This window comes from Oncorhynchus keta, chromosome 20, assembly GCF_023373465.1.
Source record: "Oncorhynchus keta strain PuntledgeMale-10-30-2019 chromosome 20, Oket_V2, whole genome shotgun sequence".
NCBI lineage: Eukaryota > Metazoa > Chordata > Actinopteri > Salmoniformes > Salmonidae > Oncorhynchus > Oncorhynchus keta.
In genome coordinates, this window is record NC_068440.1 from 39,129,569 (window position 1) to 39,150,138 (window position 20,570).

The 20,570-nt window shown below is 42.9% G+C and overlaps 1 protein-coding gene and 1 long non-coding RNA gene across 5 annotated transcripts; both read right to left on the reverse strand.

The window, feature by feature from the left end:
* Positions 1-1,303: 1,303 nt before the first annotated feature.
* On the reverse strand, positions 1,304-2,638 carry LOC127910001 (uncharacterized). Of its 4 annotated transcripts, none has more exons than XR_008073438.1 (4): positions 2,504-2,638; positions 2,250-2,313; positions 1,818-1,881; positions 1,304-1,690 (listed from the first exon to the last, which is right to left on the reverse strand). It is a non-coding gene; the product is annotated as an uncharacterized LOC127910001 (long non-coding RNA). The 4 variants fall into 4 exon arrangements; XR_008073437.1 differs by lacking the exon at positions 1,818-1,881 and adding an exon at positions 2,122-2,185; XR_008073439.1 differs by lacking the exon at positions 1,818-1,881.
* Positions 2,639-8,306: 5,668 nt separating this feature from the next.
* Positions 8,307-20,060, reverse strand: LOC118374380 (transcription factor E2F3). Its single transcript, XM_052473182.1, has 7 exons — positions 19,551-20,060; positions 16,714-16,822; positions 13,018-13,237; positions 10,061-10,225; positions 9,857-9,968; positions 9,553-9,724; positions 8,307-9,115 (listed from the first exon to the last, which is right to left on the reverse strand). Exons 1-7 carry the CDS (start codon positions 19,800-19,802, stop codon positions 8,865-8,867), a joined length of 1,281 nt encoding a protein of 426 aa, XP_052329142.1. The 5' UTR covers positions 19,803-20,060; the 3' UTR covers positions 8,307-8,864.
* Positions 20,061-20,570: the final 510 nt, after the last annotated feature.

A 20,570-nucleotide genomic window follows, 5' to 3' on the forward strand; every position in this document is an offset into this window, starting at 1 on the left:
ATCATATTAGCATGGCGTATGTATCATATTAGCATGGCGTAAGTATCATATTAGCATGGCGTATGTATCATATTAGCATGGCGTATGTATCATATTAGCATGGCGTATGTATCATATTAGCATGGCGTATGTATCATATTAGCATGGCGTAAGTATTATATTAGCATGGAGTAAGTATCATATTAGCATGGCGTATGTATCATATTAGCATGGCGTAAGTATTATATTAGCATGGCGTAAGTATTATATTACCATGGCGTAAGTATCATATTAGCATGGCGTAAGTATCATATTAGCATGGCGTAAGTATTATATTAGCATGGCGTAAGTATCATATTAGCATGGCGTATGTATCATATTAGCATGGCGTAAGTATCATATTAGCATGGCGTAAGTATCATATTAGCATGGCGTATGTATCATATTAGCATGGCGTATGTATCATATTAGCATGGCGTATGTATCATATTAGCATGGCGTAAGTATTATATTAGCATGGAGTAAGTATCATATTAGCATGGCGTATGTATCATATTAGCATGGCGTAAGTATTATATTAGCATGGCGTATGTATCATATTAGCACGGCGTAAGTATCATATTAGCATGGCGTAAGTATCATATTAGCATGGCGTAAGTATCATATTAGCATGGCGTAAGTATCATATTAGCATGGCGTAAGTATTATATTAGCATGGCGTAAGTATTATATTAGCATGGCGTAAGTATTATATTAGCATGGCATATGTATCATATTAGCATGGCGTAAGTATCATATTAGCATGGCGTAAGTATCATATTAGCATGGCGTAAGAGTAACTAACATAATCAACAGGAGCCCTGTGTGCCCAGTCAGTGAATCCACCAGGATTGATACCAGGTTTAGATTGCTGACTAGACTCATTTACCAAATCTAAAACATGTTACCTGACATGGGCTTATCGAGTGACTGCAAAACCACATTTTGAAATGACACATTGTGTATTCTAGTACTCTAAATCTCAACAGTGAGTTGAGACCCCGAACTGAGTTCCCAAAACTGGCCGCGGGGGCCCAAAGCGGTCGCAAAATGCTGCTTATGTCTTCGGGTCAGCCCTGTCAGTCATTCTTTCCTTTAAAATCATTGCAGTGGAGTGAACAAGTGTACAGTTTGGGAGGAAGGAAAGAATTGGGACACATCCCCTATAGGTGAGTAAAGGCCCTAGTTAACCAAACGCAGTAGACTCTGTAATTATTGAGACAGTGAAGCATTTGTTCTTCTTTAGTCTCTCTACTCCAAAAGCTTGGATTTGACAAACAATGACTGAGGTTAAAGCGCAGAATCACTTTTATTGTAATAATAATAACAATAATAATAACAATTATAATAATAATAATAATAATAAGTGAGAAAGTTAAGAGACAAACAAATATCATAACCCCAAGACATGCTAACTTTTCACCATCCCAATAACAGGGGAGGTTAGCATTTTATATCATACCCAACAAGACATGCTAATCTCTCACCATTACAATAACAGGGGAGGTTAGCATTTTATATCATACCCAACAAGACATGCTAATCTCTCACCATTACAATAACAGGGGAGGTTAGCATGTTATATCATACCCAACAAGACATGCTAATCTCTCACCATTACAATAACAGGAGAGGTTAGCATTTTATATCATACCCAACAAGACATGCTAATCTCTCACCATTACAATAACAGGGAGGTTAGCATTTTATATCATAACCAACAAGACATGCTAATCTCTCACCATTACAATAACAGGGGAGGTTAGCATTTTATATCATACCCAACAAGACATGCTAACCTCTCACCATTACAATAACAGGAGAGGTTAGCATTTTATATCATACCCAACAAGACATGCTAACCTCTCACCATTACAATAACAGGAGAGGTTAGCATTTTATATCATACCCATTCTCACCATTACAATAACAGGAGAGGTTAGCATTTTATATCATACCCAACAAGACATGCTAACCTCTCACCATTACAATAACAGGAGAGGTTAACATTTTATATCATACCCAACAAGACATGCTAACCTCTCACCATTACAATAACAGGGAGGTTAGCATTTTATATCATACCCAACAAGACATGCTAACCTCTCACCATTACAATAACAGGAGAGGTTAGCATTTTATATCATACCCAACAAGACATGCTAACCTCTCACCATTACAATAACAGGAGAGGTTAACATTTTATATCATACCCAACAAGACATGCTAACCTCTCACCATTACAATAACAGGGGAGGTTAGCATTTTATATCATACCCAACAAGACATGCTAATCTCTCACCATTACAATAACAGGAGGTTAGCATTTTATATCATACCCAACAAGACATGCTAATGTCTCACCATTACAATAACAGGAGAGGTTAGCATTTTATAACATACCCAACAAGACATGCTAATCTCTCACCATTACAATAACAGGAGAGGTTAGCATTTTATATCATACCCAACAAGACATGCTAACCTCTCACCATCACAATAACAGGGGAGGTTAGCATTTTATATCATACCCAACAAGACATGCTAATCTCTCACCATTACAATAACAGGGGAGGTTAGCATGTTATATCATACCCAACAAGACATGCTAATCTCTCACCATTACAATAACAGGAGAGGTTAGCATTTTATATCATACCCAACAAGACATGCTAACCTCTCACCATTACAATAACAGGGGAGGTTAGCATTTTATATCATACCCAACAAGACATGCTAACCTCTCACCATTACAATAACAGGGGAGGTTAGCATTTTATATCATACCCAACAAGACATGCTAATCTCTCACCATCACAATAACAGGAGAGGTTAGCAAGTATTGGGGGTGACATTTGTGCATCTGTAACTTAGACTGTCATCACCATTGTAAAAAATAAAATAAAGTGGGGGGTAGTATAAATGCCTTAAAATTAAAGTCTACAAAATACAGTATATAAACATTTTCTTAAAGTATAATACTAAATGTTACTTTCCCCACAACAACAACAACAAAAAAAAATTCATTTTGTCCTTGAAACATTGAATTGAAATACTGTAGAATTTCATTCATTCCTATGGAGGACTTCTACTGGGGAGAGCCAATATGGCCGACCAGTGGCTTCAAAAACTCTCAATGGCCAACACATAGCATCAGCGATCTAGGGTTTATATACATTATTGGTAGAGACCAAGGGCCTCATTTATAACCGTAGCATGAATTTTACAATAAATATCTGCACGCGCCATTTCTGAAAAAGACTGCGCACATACAGAAATAATGAGATTTAGAAACTTGGCACACACCATAGACAGGTTAGCGGAGAATATTACGAAAGCGAGGCGCACGCTTCCAATGGGACAGAAGGTCGTGGTGGTGGTTCTGGATGGCCAGATAGCTAGCAACAATGACCTGAAACTGCCAAGTGGGGAATCTTGACTTGAGGTGTTTTGACTGAAGTCACAACTATGATAAAATGGCAACAAAAACAAAAATCACAAGCTAGCTAACCAACAACTGTAACCGTATATTTGAGAGAAAGCAAGTGCTCATTGTGCAACTTAATTTACAAGTCCAGTCAAAACGTTTGGTCACACCTACTCATTCCAGGGTTCTTTTTTATTTTTTACTATTTTCTACATTGTAGAATAATAGTGAAGACATCAAAACTATGAAATAACAAATATGGAATCATGTAGTAACCAAACAAAGTGTTAAACAAATAAAAATATATTTTTGCTTCTTCAACGTAGCCACCCTTTGCTGAAGAATGCTGTGGTAGTCATGCTGGTTAAGTGAATTCTTATTCTAAATAAATCACAGACAGGGTCACCAGCAAAGCACCCCCACAGCGTCACACCTCCTCCTCCATGCCTCACGGTGGGAACCACACGCGGAGATCATCCGTTCACCTACTCTGCAGTTCAAACACGGCCGTTGGAACCAAAAATCTCACATTTGGATTCGTCACACCAAAAGGACACATTTCCACCAGTCTCCTGTACATTGCTCTTGCTTCTCGATTCCAAGCAAGTCTCTTCTTATTGGTGTCCTTTAGTAGTGGTTTCTTTGCTGCAAATCAAAACATGAATCCCTGATTCACGCGGTCTCCTCTAAACAGTTGATGTTGAGATGTGTCTGTTACTTGAACTCTGAAGCATTTATTTGGGCTGCGCTTTCTGAGGCTGGTAGCTCTTAATGAACTTATCCTCTGCAGCAGAGGTAACTCTGGCTCTTCCTTTCCTGTGACAGGTCCTCATGAGAGCCAGTTAACTCTAATGAACTTATCCTCTGCAGCAGAAGTAACTCTGGCTCTTCCTTTCCTGTGGCGGTCCTCATGAGAGACAGGTAACTCTAATGAACTTATCCTCTGCAGCAGAGGTAACTCTGGCACTTCCTTTCCTGTGGTGGTCCTCATGAGACAGATTCATTATCGCGCTTGATGGTTTTTGCGACTGCACTTGAAGAAACTTTCAAAGTTCTTGAAATCTTCTGGATTGACTGACCTTCATGTCTTAAAGTAATGATTGATTTTAATTTATACCGTCGGTTCTTCTGACTTTGCCCTATTTGGTAAAATACCATCGTCTGTATACCACTCCTACTTTGTCACAACACAACACGATTGGCTCAAATGCATTAAAGAAAGTCCACAAATCAACTTTTAACAAGGCGCACCTGTTAACTGAAATGTATTCCAGGTGACTACCTCATGAAGCTGGTTGAGAGAATGCCAAGAGTGTGCAAAGCTGTCAAGGCAAATGGTGGCTACTTTCAAGAATCTGAAATACAAAATCTATTTTGATTTGTTTAACACTCTTGGTTACTACATTATTCCTTGTTATTCATCATTTTGATGTCTTCACCAATATTCTACAATGTAGAAAATAGTACATTTAAAAGAAAAATCCTGGAAGGAGTAGGTGTCTAAGCTTTTGACTGGTACTAAAACACACAAAAATCAAAAAGTATGTGGACACCTGCTCGTCAAACACTCCAAATCATGGGCATACAAATGGAGTTGGTCCCCCCTTTGCTGTTATAAACAGCCTCCACTCTTCTGGGAAGGCTTTCCACTAGATGTTGGAACATTGCTGCTGGGATTTGCTTCCATTCAGCCGCAAGAGCATTAGTGAGGTCAGGCACTGATGTTGGGAGATTAGGCCTGGCTTGCAGTCGGCGTTCCAATCCATCCCAAAAGTGTTCGATGGGGATGAGGTCAGGGCTATGTGCAGAACAGTCAAGTTCCTCCATACCGACAAAATTCCTGTATGGATTTCGCTTTGTGCACGGGGGTTATGCTGAAACAGGAAAGGGCTCCAGAGTCCAATGGCAGCAAGCTTTACACCACTCCAGCCGACACTTGCCATTGCGCGTGATGATCTGAGGCTTGTGTGCGGCTGCTCTGCCATGGAAACACACTTCATGAAGCTCCTTACGAACAGTTATTGTGCTGACGTTGCTTCCAGAGGCAGTTTGGAACTCTGTTGCGAGTGTTGATGGCGGTCCCGTTACGTGAGCTTGTGTGGCCTACCACTTTGCCGCTGAGCCGTTGTTGCTCCTAGACGTTTCCACTTCACAATAACAGCACTTAGTTGACCCGGAGCAGCTCTAGCAGGGCAGAAATTTGATTAACAGACTTGTTGGAAAGGTGGCATCCTATGACGGTGCCACGTTGAAATTCACAGAGCTCTTCAGTAAGGGCCATTCTACTGACAATGTTTGTCTATGGAGATTGCATGGCTGTGTGCACAAAACAAAATGCTAGTACTTGGTCAAAACATGTGAAATGCCAATCCTGAACGCCAACTATGGGTGGCAGGTAGCCGAGCGGTTAAAGAGTGTTGGGACAGCAAACAAAAGGTCGCTGGTTCAAATCCCGGAGCTGGAAAAATCTGCCGTTCTGCTCTTGAGCAAGGCAGTTAACCAACTGCTTCCCGTGAACCAATGATGTCGATTAAGGCAGCCCCCCCCCCTCCTCTGATTGAGGGTTTGGGTTAAATGTGAAAGACATTTCAGTTGAATGCACTCGGTTGTGCAACTGACTAGGTACCCCCCCCCTTTCCCCATTAGTGGGGGAAATGCAAAACTGACCCAAGGTCAGCATTTAGGGGCAACGTCACCCTACTCCTGTGGATAGTATAGGAATAGTTATTGCTGTACAGTATTCGAGGGTCAAATCAATGGTTACATTTACTACCTTTACTAGCTTATCGTTGGTTAATTGTAGCCTGGTCCCAGATCAGTTTGTGCTATAAGCTCCCGAGTGGCACAGCAGTGTAAGGCACTACATCTCAGTGCTAGAGGCGTCACTACAGGCGCCGGGTCGATCCTGGGAAAAGGCACGTGGCACCCTATTCCTTTAGTGCACTACCCTTGACCAGAGACCATAGGGTTGAGGTCAAAGGTCGTATGCTACATAAGGGTGCGATTCAATGAAGCGCTCGTCTAAAAATCAACTTTGTTCGTTCCTCAAAGACAAGCGATGTTCCCAAACTCTGAATATATTTTTAGCATTAGGAGGTTAGTAAAGGATTTTCCCCAAAACTCTGTCGTCGGGACTCCAAAAGGGGTGGGTGCACGTTCTGTTTTGTTGCCCTGGCTGATTCAAATAAGCTTTGATCCTTTGAATCAGCCATGTACCCCTTGAGGTCCAGGTGACAGAGTTAGAGAAAATGCTGGGTTATTAGTACGATTGGGTAAAAATACAAAAAGTTAACATTGGTATACCAATCAAATAAAAAAAATAAAAAAATAAATACAAAAAATACCACACATGTTCAATGGGTTAATGATGTGTTAGTGGTATTCATCCTCATTTTTATTTTTTATTCAACCTTTATTTAAACTACGCAAGTCAGTTAAGAACAAATTCTTATTTTCAATGACTGCCTAGGAACAGTGGGTTAACTGCCTGTTCAGGGGCAGAACGACAGATTTGTACCTTGTCAGCTCGGGGATTTGAACTTGCAACCTTACGGTTTCTAGTCCAACGATCTAACCACTAGGGCTACCCTGCCGCCACTAATGATTGGGTGCGTCTGGTAAGAAAACATCTACTTCCACGTTTAAACTAAGCAACATGTATTTAAAAGTAAAAATCTATTTGGTGAGCCCTGAGAAACGAACATGAAGCCATGAGTTGGTACATAACGCTAGTAAATAAGTAATGGCTGGTAGCAAGGCACCAGCGGCTGAAACAAAGTGAGGGGCTTGTCTGTGTGTGTGTCTGTGTCTGTGTCTGTGTCTGTCTGTGTGTGTGTGTGTGTGTGTGTGTGTGTGTGTTACTGGTGGGAAGGAGGAACATTGCTTCAATATAAAATAAAATCAACAGAGGCTACGGGTGGCAGTAGGGAACAAACAACCAATAACACACTCTCCTAAAATAGATACAAATAAAAATACAGCAAGCCTCCTAATACTAACCTCCTAATGCTAAAAATATATCCAGTTATTAGGAAAAGGATGATCCCCAAAATGGCACCCCATTGCCTACATACTCGACCCCAAAATGGCACCCCATTCCGTACATGCTCGACCCCAAAATGGCATCCCATTCCCTACATGCTCGACCCCAAAATGGCACCCCATTCCCTACATGCTCGACCCCAAAATGGCACCCCATTCCCTACATGCTCGACCCCAAAATGGCACCCCATTCCCTACATGCTCGACCCCAAAATGGCACCCCATTCCCTACATGCTACATGGCACCCCATCGCTCGACCCCAAAATGGCACCCCATTCCCTACATGCTCGACCCCAAAATGGCACCCCATTCCCTACATGCTCGACCCCAAAATGGCACCCCATTCCCTACATGCTCGACCCCAAAATGGCACCCCATTCCCTACATGCTCGACCCCAAAATGGCACCCCATTCCCTACATGCTCGACCCCAAAATGGCACCCCATTCCCTACATGCTCGACCCCAAAATGGCACCCCATTCCCTACATACTCGACCCCAAAATGGCACCCCATTCCCTACATACTCGACCCCAAAATGGCACCCCATTCCCTAAATAGTGCACTACTTCTGAACAGAGCCCTGATAAAAAAGTAGTGCACTATATAGGGAATAGGGTGCCATTTGGGATGTATCTCAGGCTAAAGTAGTGCACTATATAGGGAATAGGGTGCCATTTGGGATGCTAGGGCCATCTCTACATACTCTGGTTATCCTAACAATACCAGTGAGTCTCTTCTCCGTGTTGGGTCAGAAGGCTCCATGTGGAAGACCATCACATTATTAAACACAGGTTAACAGATAACATGTCCACACATCACAATATTAAACACAGGTTGACAGATAAGTCACAGTGGAATATATGAGTGTCCAGGGGGTTGATATCCATAACCCATCTCTGTTAGGGACAATCTGTGTTTTCAGACGAGAACAGTTCATCAAGAAGACATAACGGTCTGCTAAGGGGAGTGAGAGATTGTTGGTTTGCCTGTCAGTGCAGGTCTAACCAGAAAGACAGGCTTTGAGAAGGGGTTTGTCTGTTCGTTCAGCCACAGAATTCTCCCCCTCCTAGACAGCTTGTGTTTGTGCTGGCCTGCCACATTTGACCGGATGGCAACGTAGGCTTACTTCCTTCACATCTATACCAAGAACAGGTATTTTCACATTCAAGGTCAATTACACAGCAGGTCCTCTATGAGCGATCCAGTCCAGGATGTCAAGAAAAAGCTTTGCTCCAAAATGGCTGCTGAAACCACTGGGCTATAGGATACATCAGTTCATTATACTGTAAATGACCACATTGGGGCCATAAATCTGGGCCAATAACATGGCCCCAAAATCAAAACACCCCAAAATGGCCACCGAGTTTCCATTTCACTCAGTTACAGAGCAGGTCTTCCAGTGGAAGCTCGTCCAGGTCGTAGGAGAACAAGTTGTCTTCCCCCAGGCTGAGCATGTAGTCGTCCTCCTCAAAGAGGAGGGAGGGAGAGAGGGGGACAAAGGGCTCCTGGTCGACATCCTGGAGGGGGAGGAGGGAGACAGGGGTCACTGTCACTGCTGAGCATGCTGGGAGCCTGGACAGGGCGTTGGAGAAACTGATACTGGCGCTATCGGTGGAGTTATTACCCCCTGGTGAAATGGAGAGAAAGATGGAAGAGAGGTGCAGAGAGAGAAAGGGGCAGAGCGAGTGCTTTGAAGGAGTAGTTCGCCCGACAACCGACCACAGAGAGAACTCTAGTGCCCAAATGCCTGTTTTAGCATGGGCAGCACCATTGAAGACTTTCACCATTTTGAAGTAGTAAACTGGGCGGGACTTCCTATGGGTTAAGTGCCTTGCTCAAGGGCACAGAGATTTTTTTTCCCCTAGCCGTCTCGGGGATTAGAACCAGCAACCTTTCGGTTACTGGCCAAACGCTCTTAACTGCTAGGTTACTAGGTCGCTCTAGTAGCAGAAACAAATGCACTACTTCAAAATGGAGATGGCCTCAATGGTGCTGCCTGTGCCCTCTCAGACACCATAATGGGACAGATAGATAACGATGCGATGTCAAGGTTTATGGGCTCACCTTGTGACACCTTGAAGACGGACAAAGAGGAGTTTCCGTTGACATACGATGAAGAGGGATGTCCTTTTCCATTCAGTGCCACGTTGTTCAGCGTGGAGGAGGTGGCGTGGTCATCAGAGCAAAGGAAGACTTCTATTGGACCCTGGGTACTGCTCAGGTGGACCTGGAGACTCTGATTGGACAATCAACAAATCAATCATTTCAGTATTTCAGCAATTCAAAAGCCAGCTGCAGGGAATAAAGAGAACATAGACCATGATCAGTGTGTGTGTGTGTGTGTGTGTGTGTGTGTGTGTGTGTGTACCTCTGCAGGGTCTTGCACCTCTAGTCTGGTTTCAGCAGGGGCTTTGACCACAATGACCGTCTGGTCCTTGAGACTAGGAATCCTCTTCACATCCTCATACGATATGTATGCAAACATACCCAGGGGTTAAGGAAAGAGTAGTCATTCACACACACACACACACACAACACACCTCAAACACAGCAGGCCTGTTTAATGGAAGGCTATTTCCTTGTGGGTGTGTCTTCAGTTATCTGTTGGACGATGCGTGTAGAGATGTGTAGGAGTTCATCCAGTCTCTTCTCCTCCTGGGCCAACTCCAGTAGCTCTTCACCCACAGAGCCAGGGGTCTGGACCCTGGCAACTCCCTGTGGAGACAGGCTACAGCCCCTACACACACACACACACACACACACACAGGATAACAGCACATGTTAATACCATTGGTGGAAAAAGTACCCAATTTTAATACTGTAGTAAAAGATACCTTAATAGAAAATGAGTAAGTCACCCAGTGAAATAGTATTGGAGTAAAAAGTCTAATAGTATTTGGTTTTATAGTTACTTAAGTATCGAAAGTTAATTGCTAAAATGTACTTAAGTATCAAAATGTAAAAGTACAAATATTTTCAAATTCCTTATAATATATAAACCAGATGGTGCTATATTCTGGTTTTTCTTAAAATTTACAGAAAGCCAGGGTCACACTCCAACACATCATTTACAAATGAAGGATGTGTGTTTGGTTGAGTCCGTTTGATCAGAGGCAGTAGGGATGACAAGGGATTTCTCTTGATAATTGTGTGAATTGGACCCTTTTCCTGTCATGCTAAACATTCAAAATGTAATGCGTACAAACAAAATAAAAAAATGTACAGAGTAAAATATAAATTATTTTCTTCAGGAATGTAGTGATCTAAAAGGAAAAGTTGAGAAAAATATAAATAGTAAAGTACAACTACAAGTACTTAAGTAGTACTTTAAAGTATTTTTTACTTCGGTACTTCACACCACTGGTTAATACACGCAGGGGAGAGAACGCATTTCACACACAAATGCAAAAAAAAATCAAATAAACAGACAACACATTTCACACATTTCCCTGTGACATGTAAACTCAACCAAAAAAATAAAAACGTCTTTCAAGGAATTTGTATAAATCCAAATAACTTCACAGATCTTCATTGTAAAAGGGTTTAAACACTGTTTCCCAATGCTTGTTCAATGACAAATAAACAATTAATGAACAGGCACCTGTGGAACGGTCGCTAAGACACTAACAGCTTACAGACGATAGGCAATTAAGGTCACAGTTATGAAAACTTAGGACACTAAAGAGGCCTTTCTACTGACACCAAAAGAAAGATGCCCAGGGTCCCTGCTCATCTGCGTGAACGTGCCTTAGGCATGCTGCAAGGAGGGCATGAGGACTGCAGATGTGGCCAGGGAAATAAATTGCGATGTCCGTACTGTGAGACGCCTAAGACAGTGCTACAGGGAGACAGGACGGACAGCTGATCGTCCTCGCATTGGCAGACCACGTGTAACACCTGCACAGGATCGGAAAATCCGAACATAACACCTGCAGGACAGGTACAGGATGGCAACAACAACTGCCCGAATTACACCAGGAATGCACAATCCCTCCATCAGTGCTCAGACTGTCTGCAATAGGCTGAGAGTGGCTGGACTGAGGGCATGTAGGCCTGTTGTAAGGCAGGTCCTCACCAGACATCACCAGCAACAACGTCGACTACGGGCACTAAACCACCGTCGCTGGACCAGACAAGACTGGCAAAAAGTGCTCTTCACTGACGAGTCGCGGTTTTGTCTCACCCTGGGTGATGGTCGGAGTCGCGTTTATCGTCGAAGGAATGAGCGTGACACTGAGGCCTGTACTCTGGAGCGGTATCGATTTGGAGGTGGAGGGTCCGTCATGGTCTGGGGCGGTGTTTCACAGCATCATCGGACTGAGCTTGTCGTCATCTCAACGCTGTGCGTTACAGGGAAGACGTCCTCCTCTCTCATGTGGTACCCTTCCTGCATGGCCTGCGGAGAGCCCGGTTCTCAATCCCATTGAGCACGTCTGGGACCTGTTGGATCGGAGGGTGAGGGCAAGGGCCATTTCCACCCCAGAAATGTCCGGGAACTTGCAGGTGCCTTGGTGGAAGAGTGGGGTAACATCTCACAGCAAGAACTGTCAAATCTGGTGCAGTCGAGGAGGAGATGCACTGCAGTACTTAACCTGTCTGGTACACGTGGGACGCTAGCTTCCCACCTCGACAACAGCCAGTGAAATTGCAGGGCGCCAAATTCAAAACAGAAATCCCATAATTAAATTTCCTCAAACATACAAGTATTCCACGCCATTTTAAAGATAAACTTCTTGTAAATCCAGCCACAGTGTCCGATTTCAAATAAGCTTTACGGCGAAAGCACACCAAACGATTATGTTAGGTCAGCACCTAGTCACAGAAAACCATACAGCCATTTTCCAGCCAAGGAGAGGGATAGAGCCATAGAGATCGTGAACTGGGTCATTGTATGGTAGATAGGATTTCAATGGAGAAAAAAAAAGCCTTTCAACATAAAAGTACTCCCTGGTTGGATTTTCCTCAGGTTTTCCTGCCATATCAGTTCTGTTATACTCAGACATTATTTTAACAGTTCAACACACTTTAGAGTGTTTTCTATCCAAATCTACTAAAATGTATGCATATCCTAGCTTATGGGCCTGAGTAGCAGGCAGTTTAATTTGGGCAGACTTTTCATCCAAAATTCCAAATGATGCCCCCTACCCTAGTGAACTTAATGCAGCTCGTGGCCACAACAGATACTGACTGTTACTTTTGACCACTCCTTTGTTCAGGGACACATAAATCAATTTCTGTTAGTCACATGTCTGTGGAACTTGTTCAGTTTATGTCTCAGTTATTGAATCTTATGTTCATACAAATATTTACACATGTTCAGTTTGCTGAAAATAAAACCCAGTTGACAGTGAGGACGTTTATTTTTTTTGCTGAGTTTATATACACACATTTGGCATCGTCATGCCTACCCCCATCTTAATGGCTGGGATATCTTGCCGCGTTACGGCACAGTTCCACCAACTATGGAAAATGTCTAACCATGCAGCTGTGTATAAAGATCATAGACAGAGACAGACCCCCCTCACTCACATCCATTGGATGTTGTTCTTAGACTTCTTCTTGATGAGATGCACCCCTTGCAGGACGTTGGTGATGTCATAGAGGCGTCTCTTCCTCACCTTGAGGGACTCCGCGGCCCGGTTGAGGTCCACTACCCCGTCACTGGACTGGGCCAGCAGCTGGACAAACTTCTGGGTCAGGAGGCCTAGAGAAGTGTCATACCTAGTCTTCTCTAACGTGGAGGGGGGAGCTGGAGAGAGAGGAGATGGGTTAGTTAAAACCTCTCTGGGATATGTGGGACGGTAAGCATCCCATGTCAACAACAGCCAGTGGAAGTGCAGGGCGCCAAATTCAAAAACAGAAATCCCATAATTAAAATTACTCAAAACATACAAGTATTTCACACCATTTTAAAGATAAACTTGTTGTAAATCCAGCCACAGTGTCCGATTTCAAAAAGGCTTTACAACGAAAGCACACCAAGCGATTATGTTAGGTGAGTGCCTAGTCACAGAAAAACACAGCCATTTTTCCAGCCAAAGAGAGGAGTCACAAAAAGCAGAAATACAGATAAAATTAATCACTAACCTTGGACACTCGTTGGACTTCATGTTACACAATACATGCATGTTTCGTTCAATAAAGTTCATATTTGTATCCAAAAAAATCTGTTTACATTGGCGCGTTTTCAGTAGTTCCAAAACATTCGGTGATTTTGCAGAGAGCCACATCAATTTACAGAAATACTCATAATAAACGAAGAGATACAAGTATTACGCATGGAATTTTAGATCCACTTCTCCTTAATGCAACCGCTGTGTCAGATTTCAAAAAAGCTTTACGGAAAAAGCAAACCATGCAATAATCTGAGTACAGCGCTCAGACAACAAAACAAGCCAAACAGATATCTGCCATGTTGTGGAGTCAACAGAAGTCAGAAATAGCATTATAAATATTCACTTACCTTTGATGATCTTCATCAGAATGCACTCCCAGGAATCCCAGTTCCACAATAAATGTTTAATTTGTTTGATAAAGTGGATAAAGCCTATCATTTATGTCCAAATACCTCTTTTCTGTTTGCGCTTGTAGTACACAATCCAAACTCACAACGCGTGGGCAAGTACAGGCGAAAGTTCAGACGAAAAGTCATATTACAGTTCTTAGAAACATGTCAAACGAAGTATAGAATCAATATTTTATGATAAAAACATCCCAATCTTCAATAATGTTTCAACCGGAGGTTTCCGTTGTCTGTAGAAATGCGATGGAACAGCGCTAACTCACATGAGCACGCGTGATCAGCTCATGGCACTCTGCCAGACCCGACTCATTCAGCTCCCATTCCCCCCTCCTTCACAATAGAAGCATCAAACAAGGTTCTAAAGACTGTTGACATCTAGTGGAAGCCTTAGGAAGTGCAATAGGACCCCATAGACACTGTATATTCGATAGGCAATGATTTGAAAAACGACCAACCTCGGATTTCCCACTTCCTAGTTGGATCTCTTTCTCAGGTTTTTGCCTGCCATATGAGTTCTGTTATACTCACAGACAATTCAAACAGCTTTAGAAACTTCAGTGTTTTCTATCCAAATCTACTAATAATATGCATATTAGAGGTCGACCGATTATGATTTTTCAATGCCGATACCGATAACTGGAGGACCAAAAAAAAGCCGATACCGATTAATCTGCCATTTTTTTGTTGTAATAATGACAATTACAACAATACTGAATGAACACTTATTTTAACCTAATATAATACACCAATAAAATCTATTTAGCCTCAAGTAAATAATGAAGCATGTTCAATTTGGTTTAAATAATGCAAAAACAGTGTTGGAGAAGAAAGTAAAAGATGGGTTAGTTAACAGACAGGACCTGGGGGAGGAAGGTAGACACAATAGGCAGGAAGGCGCGTACACAGACACACTTGAGCAGGTTCAGGTAGGTGAGGGAATTAATGACAAGTGAACTGTGAATACACACTAGGCCACAAAGAGCAACAATGTTCCTCAGGCATGGGCGTCACATCTTTATTCCTGAACAAAGGCTGGACCATCTCTTCACACTAAAATGGCCTCCGCTCATTTCCTTCAACTTTTAAGTTATTGGACGGTTTTCAGCAGGCCATGATGTGTCGCAAAACTGAAATAAACAGGAAGTTAGAGACTTGAGATGAGACGTTGTTTCCACTAAACTGAAATGAGACGTTGTTTCCCCTAAACTGAGATGAGACGTTGTTTCCCCTAAACTGAGATGAGACGTTGTTTCCCCTAAACTGAGATGAGACGTTGTTTCCCCTAAACTGAGATGAGACGTTGTTTCCCCTAAACTGAGATGAGACGTTGTTTCCACTAAACTGAGATGAGACGTTGTTTCCACTAAACTGAGATGAGACGTTGTTTCCCTAAACTGAGATGAGACGTTGTTTCCCTAAACTGAGATGAGACGTTGTTTCCCTAAACTGAGATGAGACGTTGTTTCCCTAAACTGAGATGAGACGTTGTTTCCCCTAAACTGAGATGAGACGTTGTTTCCCCTAAACTGAGATGAGACGTTGTTTCCCCTAAACTGAGATGAGACGTTGTTTCCCTAAACTGAGATGAGACGTTGTTTCCCCTAAACTGAGATGAGACGTTGTTTCCCTAAACTGAGATGAGACGTTGTTTCCCTAAACTGAGATGAGACGTTGTTTCCCCTAAACTGAGATGAGACGTTGTTTCCCCTAAACTGAGATGAGACGTTGTTTCCCTAAACTGAGATGAGACGTTGTTTCCCTAAACTGAGATGAGACGTTGTTTCCCCTAAACTGAGATGAGACGTTGTTTCCCCTAAACTGAGATGAGACGTTGTTTCCCCTAAACTGAGATGAGACGTTGTTTCCCCTAAACTGAGATGAGACGTTGTTTCCCCTAAACTGAGATGAGACGTTGTTTCCCCTAAACTGAGATGAGACGTTGTTTCCACTAAACTGAGATGAGACGTTGTTTCCACTAAACTGAGATGAGACGTTGTTTCCACTAAACTGAGATGAGACGTTGTTTCCCCTAAACTGAGATGAGACGTTGTTTCCCCTAAACTGAGATGAGACGTTGTTTCCCCTAAACTGAGATGAGACGTTGTTTCCACTGTATGAATGCACTGTAACTCCGCCCTGGACGAGGAATGGTGTAACTCCGCCCTCGGGTCGGCAGGTAGCCCAGTGGTTAGAGTGGAGGGTCGGCAGGTAGCCCAGTGGTTAGAGTGGAGGGTCGGCAGGTAGTCCAGTGGCTAGAGTGGAGGGTCGGCAGGTAGCCCAGTGGTTAGAGTGGAGGGTCGGCCGGTAGTCCAGTGGCTAGAGTGGAGGGTCGGCAGGTAGTCCAGTGGCTAGAGTGGAGGGTCGGCAGGTAGTCCAGTGGCTGGAGTGGAGGGTCAGCAGGTAGCCTAGTGGTTAGAGCGTTGGGCCAGTAACTGAAAGGTTATAAGACTGAATCCCCAAGGTGACAAGGTAAAAATCTGTCGTTCTGCCCCTGAACAAGGCAGTTAACCCACTGTTCCTAGACCAGTTAACCCACTGTTCCTAGGCAGTCATTGAAAATAAGAATTTGTTCTTAACTGACTTGCCTAGTTAAATAAAAGGTCAAATAAAAAAAAGATATTTTTTTTCAAATAACTCACCCTGGATGAGCTTCATGATTAAAATGTCAATGAATCCCATGGTAACTAAACCCCCCCCCTTACTCTTGGGTCCTCTGAGGGAGAGCCTGGTGGCTCGCTTAGCTCTGGAGCCACTGTTCGTCTCACTGGTGTACTGTTGATCACTCTCCTCCAGCTCCAACCGACGCTTCGTCTGACAAACAGAAAACATTTGTACAAGGTGACAATCTGGATGAAAACAGAACAGTGAAACTGTGGATCAAATCTGAGGTGAATTATGTTGGTTCAGGGTCCCGGTGTGACCATCATCGTTCTAACAGCAGGTAGCCTAGCGGTTAAGAGCGTTGGGCCAGCAAACAAAAGATGCCCGTGAGCAAAAGGCACTTAAACTCTAAAAGCGCTCTTTTTGAATTGGACAAGAGCAGTCTGCTAAATGACTAAAATGCATAAAAGCTAGTTGCCGATTTCATCATTCATAAACCAAGTACCAGCTCAGAATCAACAGAATGAATACACCCCTGATCACACGCAAACACAGTTCACTTTCATAGCAGCCACATACAAACAGCATGGTCTTTCGATGGCTGTATAATTCCTTCTCGCATCTACACACTCCTCCTCTCAACTTTTCCCTTTGCTTGTGGACTTCAACATCAGCTGTCTGTGACCAGGCGAAAAGAGCTTTCCATGCCAAACCTTCCGATCATAACCACTACACACAGCCTACATCGTTGTCACCATATTGTTATCATATTAAACATAACTACAAGAAATAACGGGGTAGTAAACTCACTACAATCATGCAGTACAGTCTACAGTCAAGAGCAAGCAATTTAGCATTTAAACCGGCGGGCCAAAAGCTTACTTTGACTTGGAAGAGATCCAGTGTTGATTAGCCATAACCAGCTAGCTAACATAGCACCCCTCTCTTGGATAGCCATAACCAGCTAGCTAACATAGCATCCCTCTCTCTTGGATAGCCATAGCCAGCTAGCTAACATAGCATCCCTCTCTCTTGGATAGCCATAGCCAGCTAGCTAACATAGCATCCCTCTCTCTTGGATAGCCATAACCAGCTAGCTAACATAGCATCCCTCTCTCTTGGATAACCATAACCAGCTAGCTAACATAGCACCCCTCTCTCTTGGATAGCCATAACCAGCTAGCTAACATAGCATCCCTCTCTCTTGGATAGCCATAACCAGCTAGCTAACATAGCATCCCTCTGTTGAATGCATTCAGTAGTACAACAGACTACGTATCCCCCTTTCCCTTTGTTTGAGCGTGCTAAACTAGCTATATGCATTCGTTAGCTAAGTATGTGATAGTTACAAAAAAATACAAAATATAGCCACCGCTCTTGCTTAATTTTTGAAGGTATTAATTTGTTCAAAACTGTTCAAACATTGTCTTTCTGAGTCAACTACTCACCAGGTATGCAGTGCTAGCTAGCTGTAGTTTATGCGTTCAGCGCTAGATTCATTATCTTATCCTTTGATTGGATGGAACACATGTCAGTTCATGCTGCAAGGGCTCTGAAAGTTGTCATAATTACAGAGTAAGTCTATGGAAGGGGGTGAGAACCATTAAACTCCTAAAGTTTTGTATGGAAGTCAATGTACCTAGAGGACGAAAACTAGCTGTCCTCCGGCTACATCATGGTGCTACCCTACTGTGTACTATTGAGGCTACTGTAGACCATTGCAAAACAGTATTTGAATCAATTATTTGGTGACATGAATATATTTAGTATAGTTTAATCTAAAAATAAGGATGAAATGTTTCACTATTTTTACCAAATTGACTGAGGATGGTTCTCCCCTTCCTTTGAGGAGCCTCCACTGGTCACCTCCCTGAGTTTGCATAAATAATATCCTTGTGTGAGTTAATATGAATCGTCATAACACAAAATGTGCTGTTTATGAGGGATGCAGTTTGCACGTGCATGCTTACAGATTTAGACCACAGCGAATCTGAAACGTGTTGTACCTCCTCATGGTGGGACTTCTAGGTTAGCTAGCAAAAGTTGTTCAGCCTATGCGCTTACGATTGTCATTAGATACATGGAAGATAGTTTTATGACAAGGGACTAAAAGTGCTGGAACTATGACAAATAATTAAGTTTGATCCAAAACACCTGGAGCAAAGGATTACAATTGGGATGGTTGGTGGGATAGACAGCTAAACTAGGAGAAGATTCTCCCACATCCCCCTCCAAGCTTCGTTTACCGACTAGCTTGTGGCGTTAAAAACAAATAAATAAATGTTCTTTAGATATTCGTGCCTAGCTAGCAAATGAACATGAGCGAAGACACGTTTTTTTCTGTCGACTGTATTTATGATCGAGTCGCGGTTATTCTTACGATTTCATTTCTGCAGGTCAAAACTTTAGGAAGTTGCCTGCTCACGTTACATTGGATAATGGAAAAACAGAAATACTCATGTCTAGTTAGCTGATAGATTTTTTTTTGACGGGTCGTTATTGTGCCAAACAAGATCATTACTTCGCTAGGTCGATGTGTTGCCTATCCAACGAAGGCGAGTGTTTGATAATGAAAAAGCCGTCTGGCTAATGACCCAAATAGGGCTTTTCGGTGGCCCTTTATAAATCCACTGTCAAAAGGGACAATTAAAGTTGGAAACGTGGCAAGTGGTTTTAAATATACATGCATAAAAGGAGTCAACGTGTAACATTTGCAAATGAAAATAAATTACACGTTTTGTATTTAGCTAAAAATCTAGGTAGCACTGCATACTACTAACCATAACTAGCGACGTTAATACGGGTATTAATGTCGGCTAGGATAAGTCACTAGTTATAGCGAACATAATGTAAAGTCATAGTTGCTAGTTAGTTAGTTTGCATTCATGTGACTGCCCGGAATATTGTATGCCAAAAGAGCCATCGCGTTATGAATTACCGGGTGTCTTCCGAGGGGTGGTCGCTGTCCGGTCTCGTTTGTAGACACCCCGGTGGGGGTAGTAGTGTATAGCGGACTCTCGGTCGGGTCTGGGACACCGACATTGTTAGTCTGGTTCGGACAGGGCGGAGGGGTTAAGATCTGATAATTGGCGTACTGGGTCAGAACTGTGCGGTTTTTGTCCATGGAGGAGCCCCCGACCCCTGAAATTAGGACTTTCTCCGGGACAGAGGCTCCCCCTTTTCTCATCATCAGGCGCGAATGTCCTTTTGTCCCTCCGCTACTTTGGAGCACTTTTTTTCTTCTTCAAAATCCGCATCGATTCGAGAAAAAAATATATATAAAATCAGGGATATCGTTAAACTATTATCTTACATGCCCGTTCGTTACAATTTGATACACGATACGGTTCTAAAACAGGGAAGATGCAACGGATTGTATTAGGTCGCAAGCTCCACTCCTGCTGCCTGAAAAATGACAGTGAATTATGGGATGCAGTTTATCAGCGAAGGGCCCTCACGCGAAACTCGGATTTCCCGGGAATGTTTTAAACAAGATTTACATATAGAATGCTATTGGTTAGAGTAGTAGCAGACTCCCCCTTCACGTAATTGCGTCAGTGTGTCTGACCAATGGGTGAGGATTTTCGACAGACAAAGCAGTGTCCTGTGTTTACTTGGGGTGATTCGATTCATCTGTCTGGGCGCCCAGGTAGATGTGCTTTGCACCTGGTGAAAGTTGATTGCATTCGTTTAGGAACCGGGGCGCCTCCCGGGTGTGAGCCAGGTTACGGCGACATTGGCTCAAAACAAAAGTGGCGTAATTAAGCACGTGGAGTAATGAGTAAGATTCTGTGTTTTGACATGTAACAGGGATTGGTTTTTATAATAACGCTTTACCTGCCTTTCCAAATGAAAACTGGTTAGAAAAAAATTCTAACACATATGTTATGGAAAATAGCTTTTGTATGTTTCTGGACGATGCACAATGCTACCGTGTTGACAACATGACCGAGCAGCG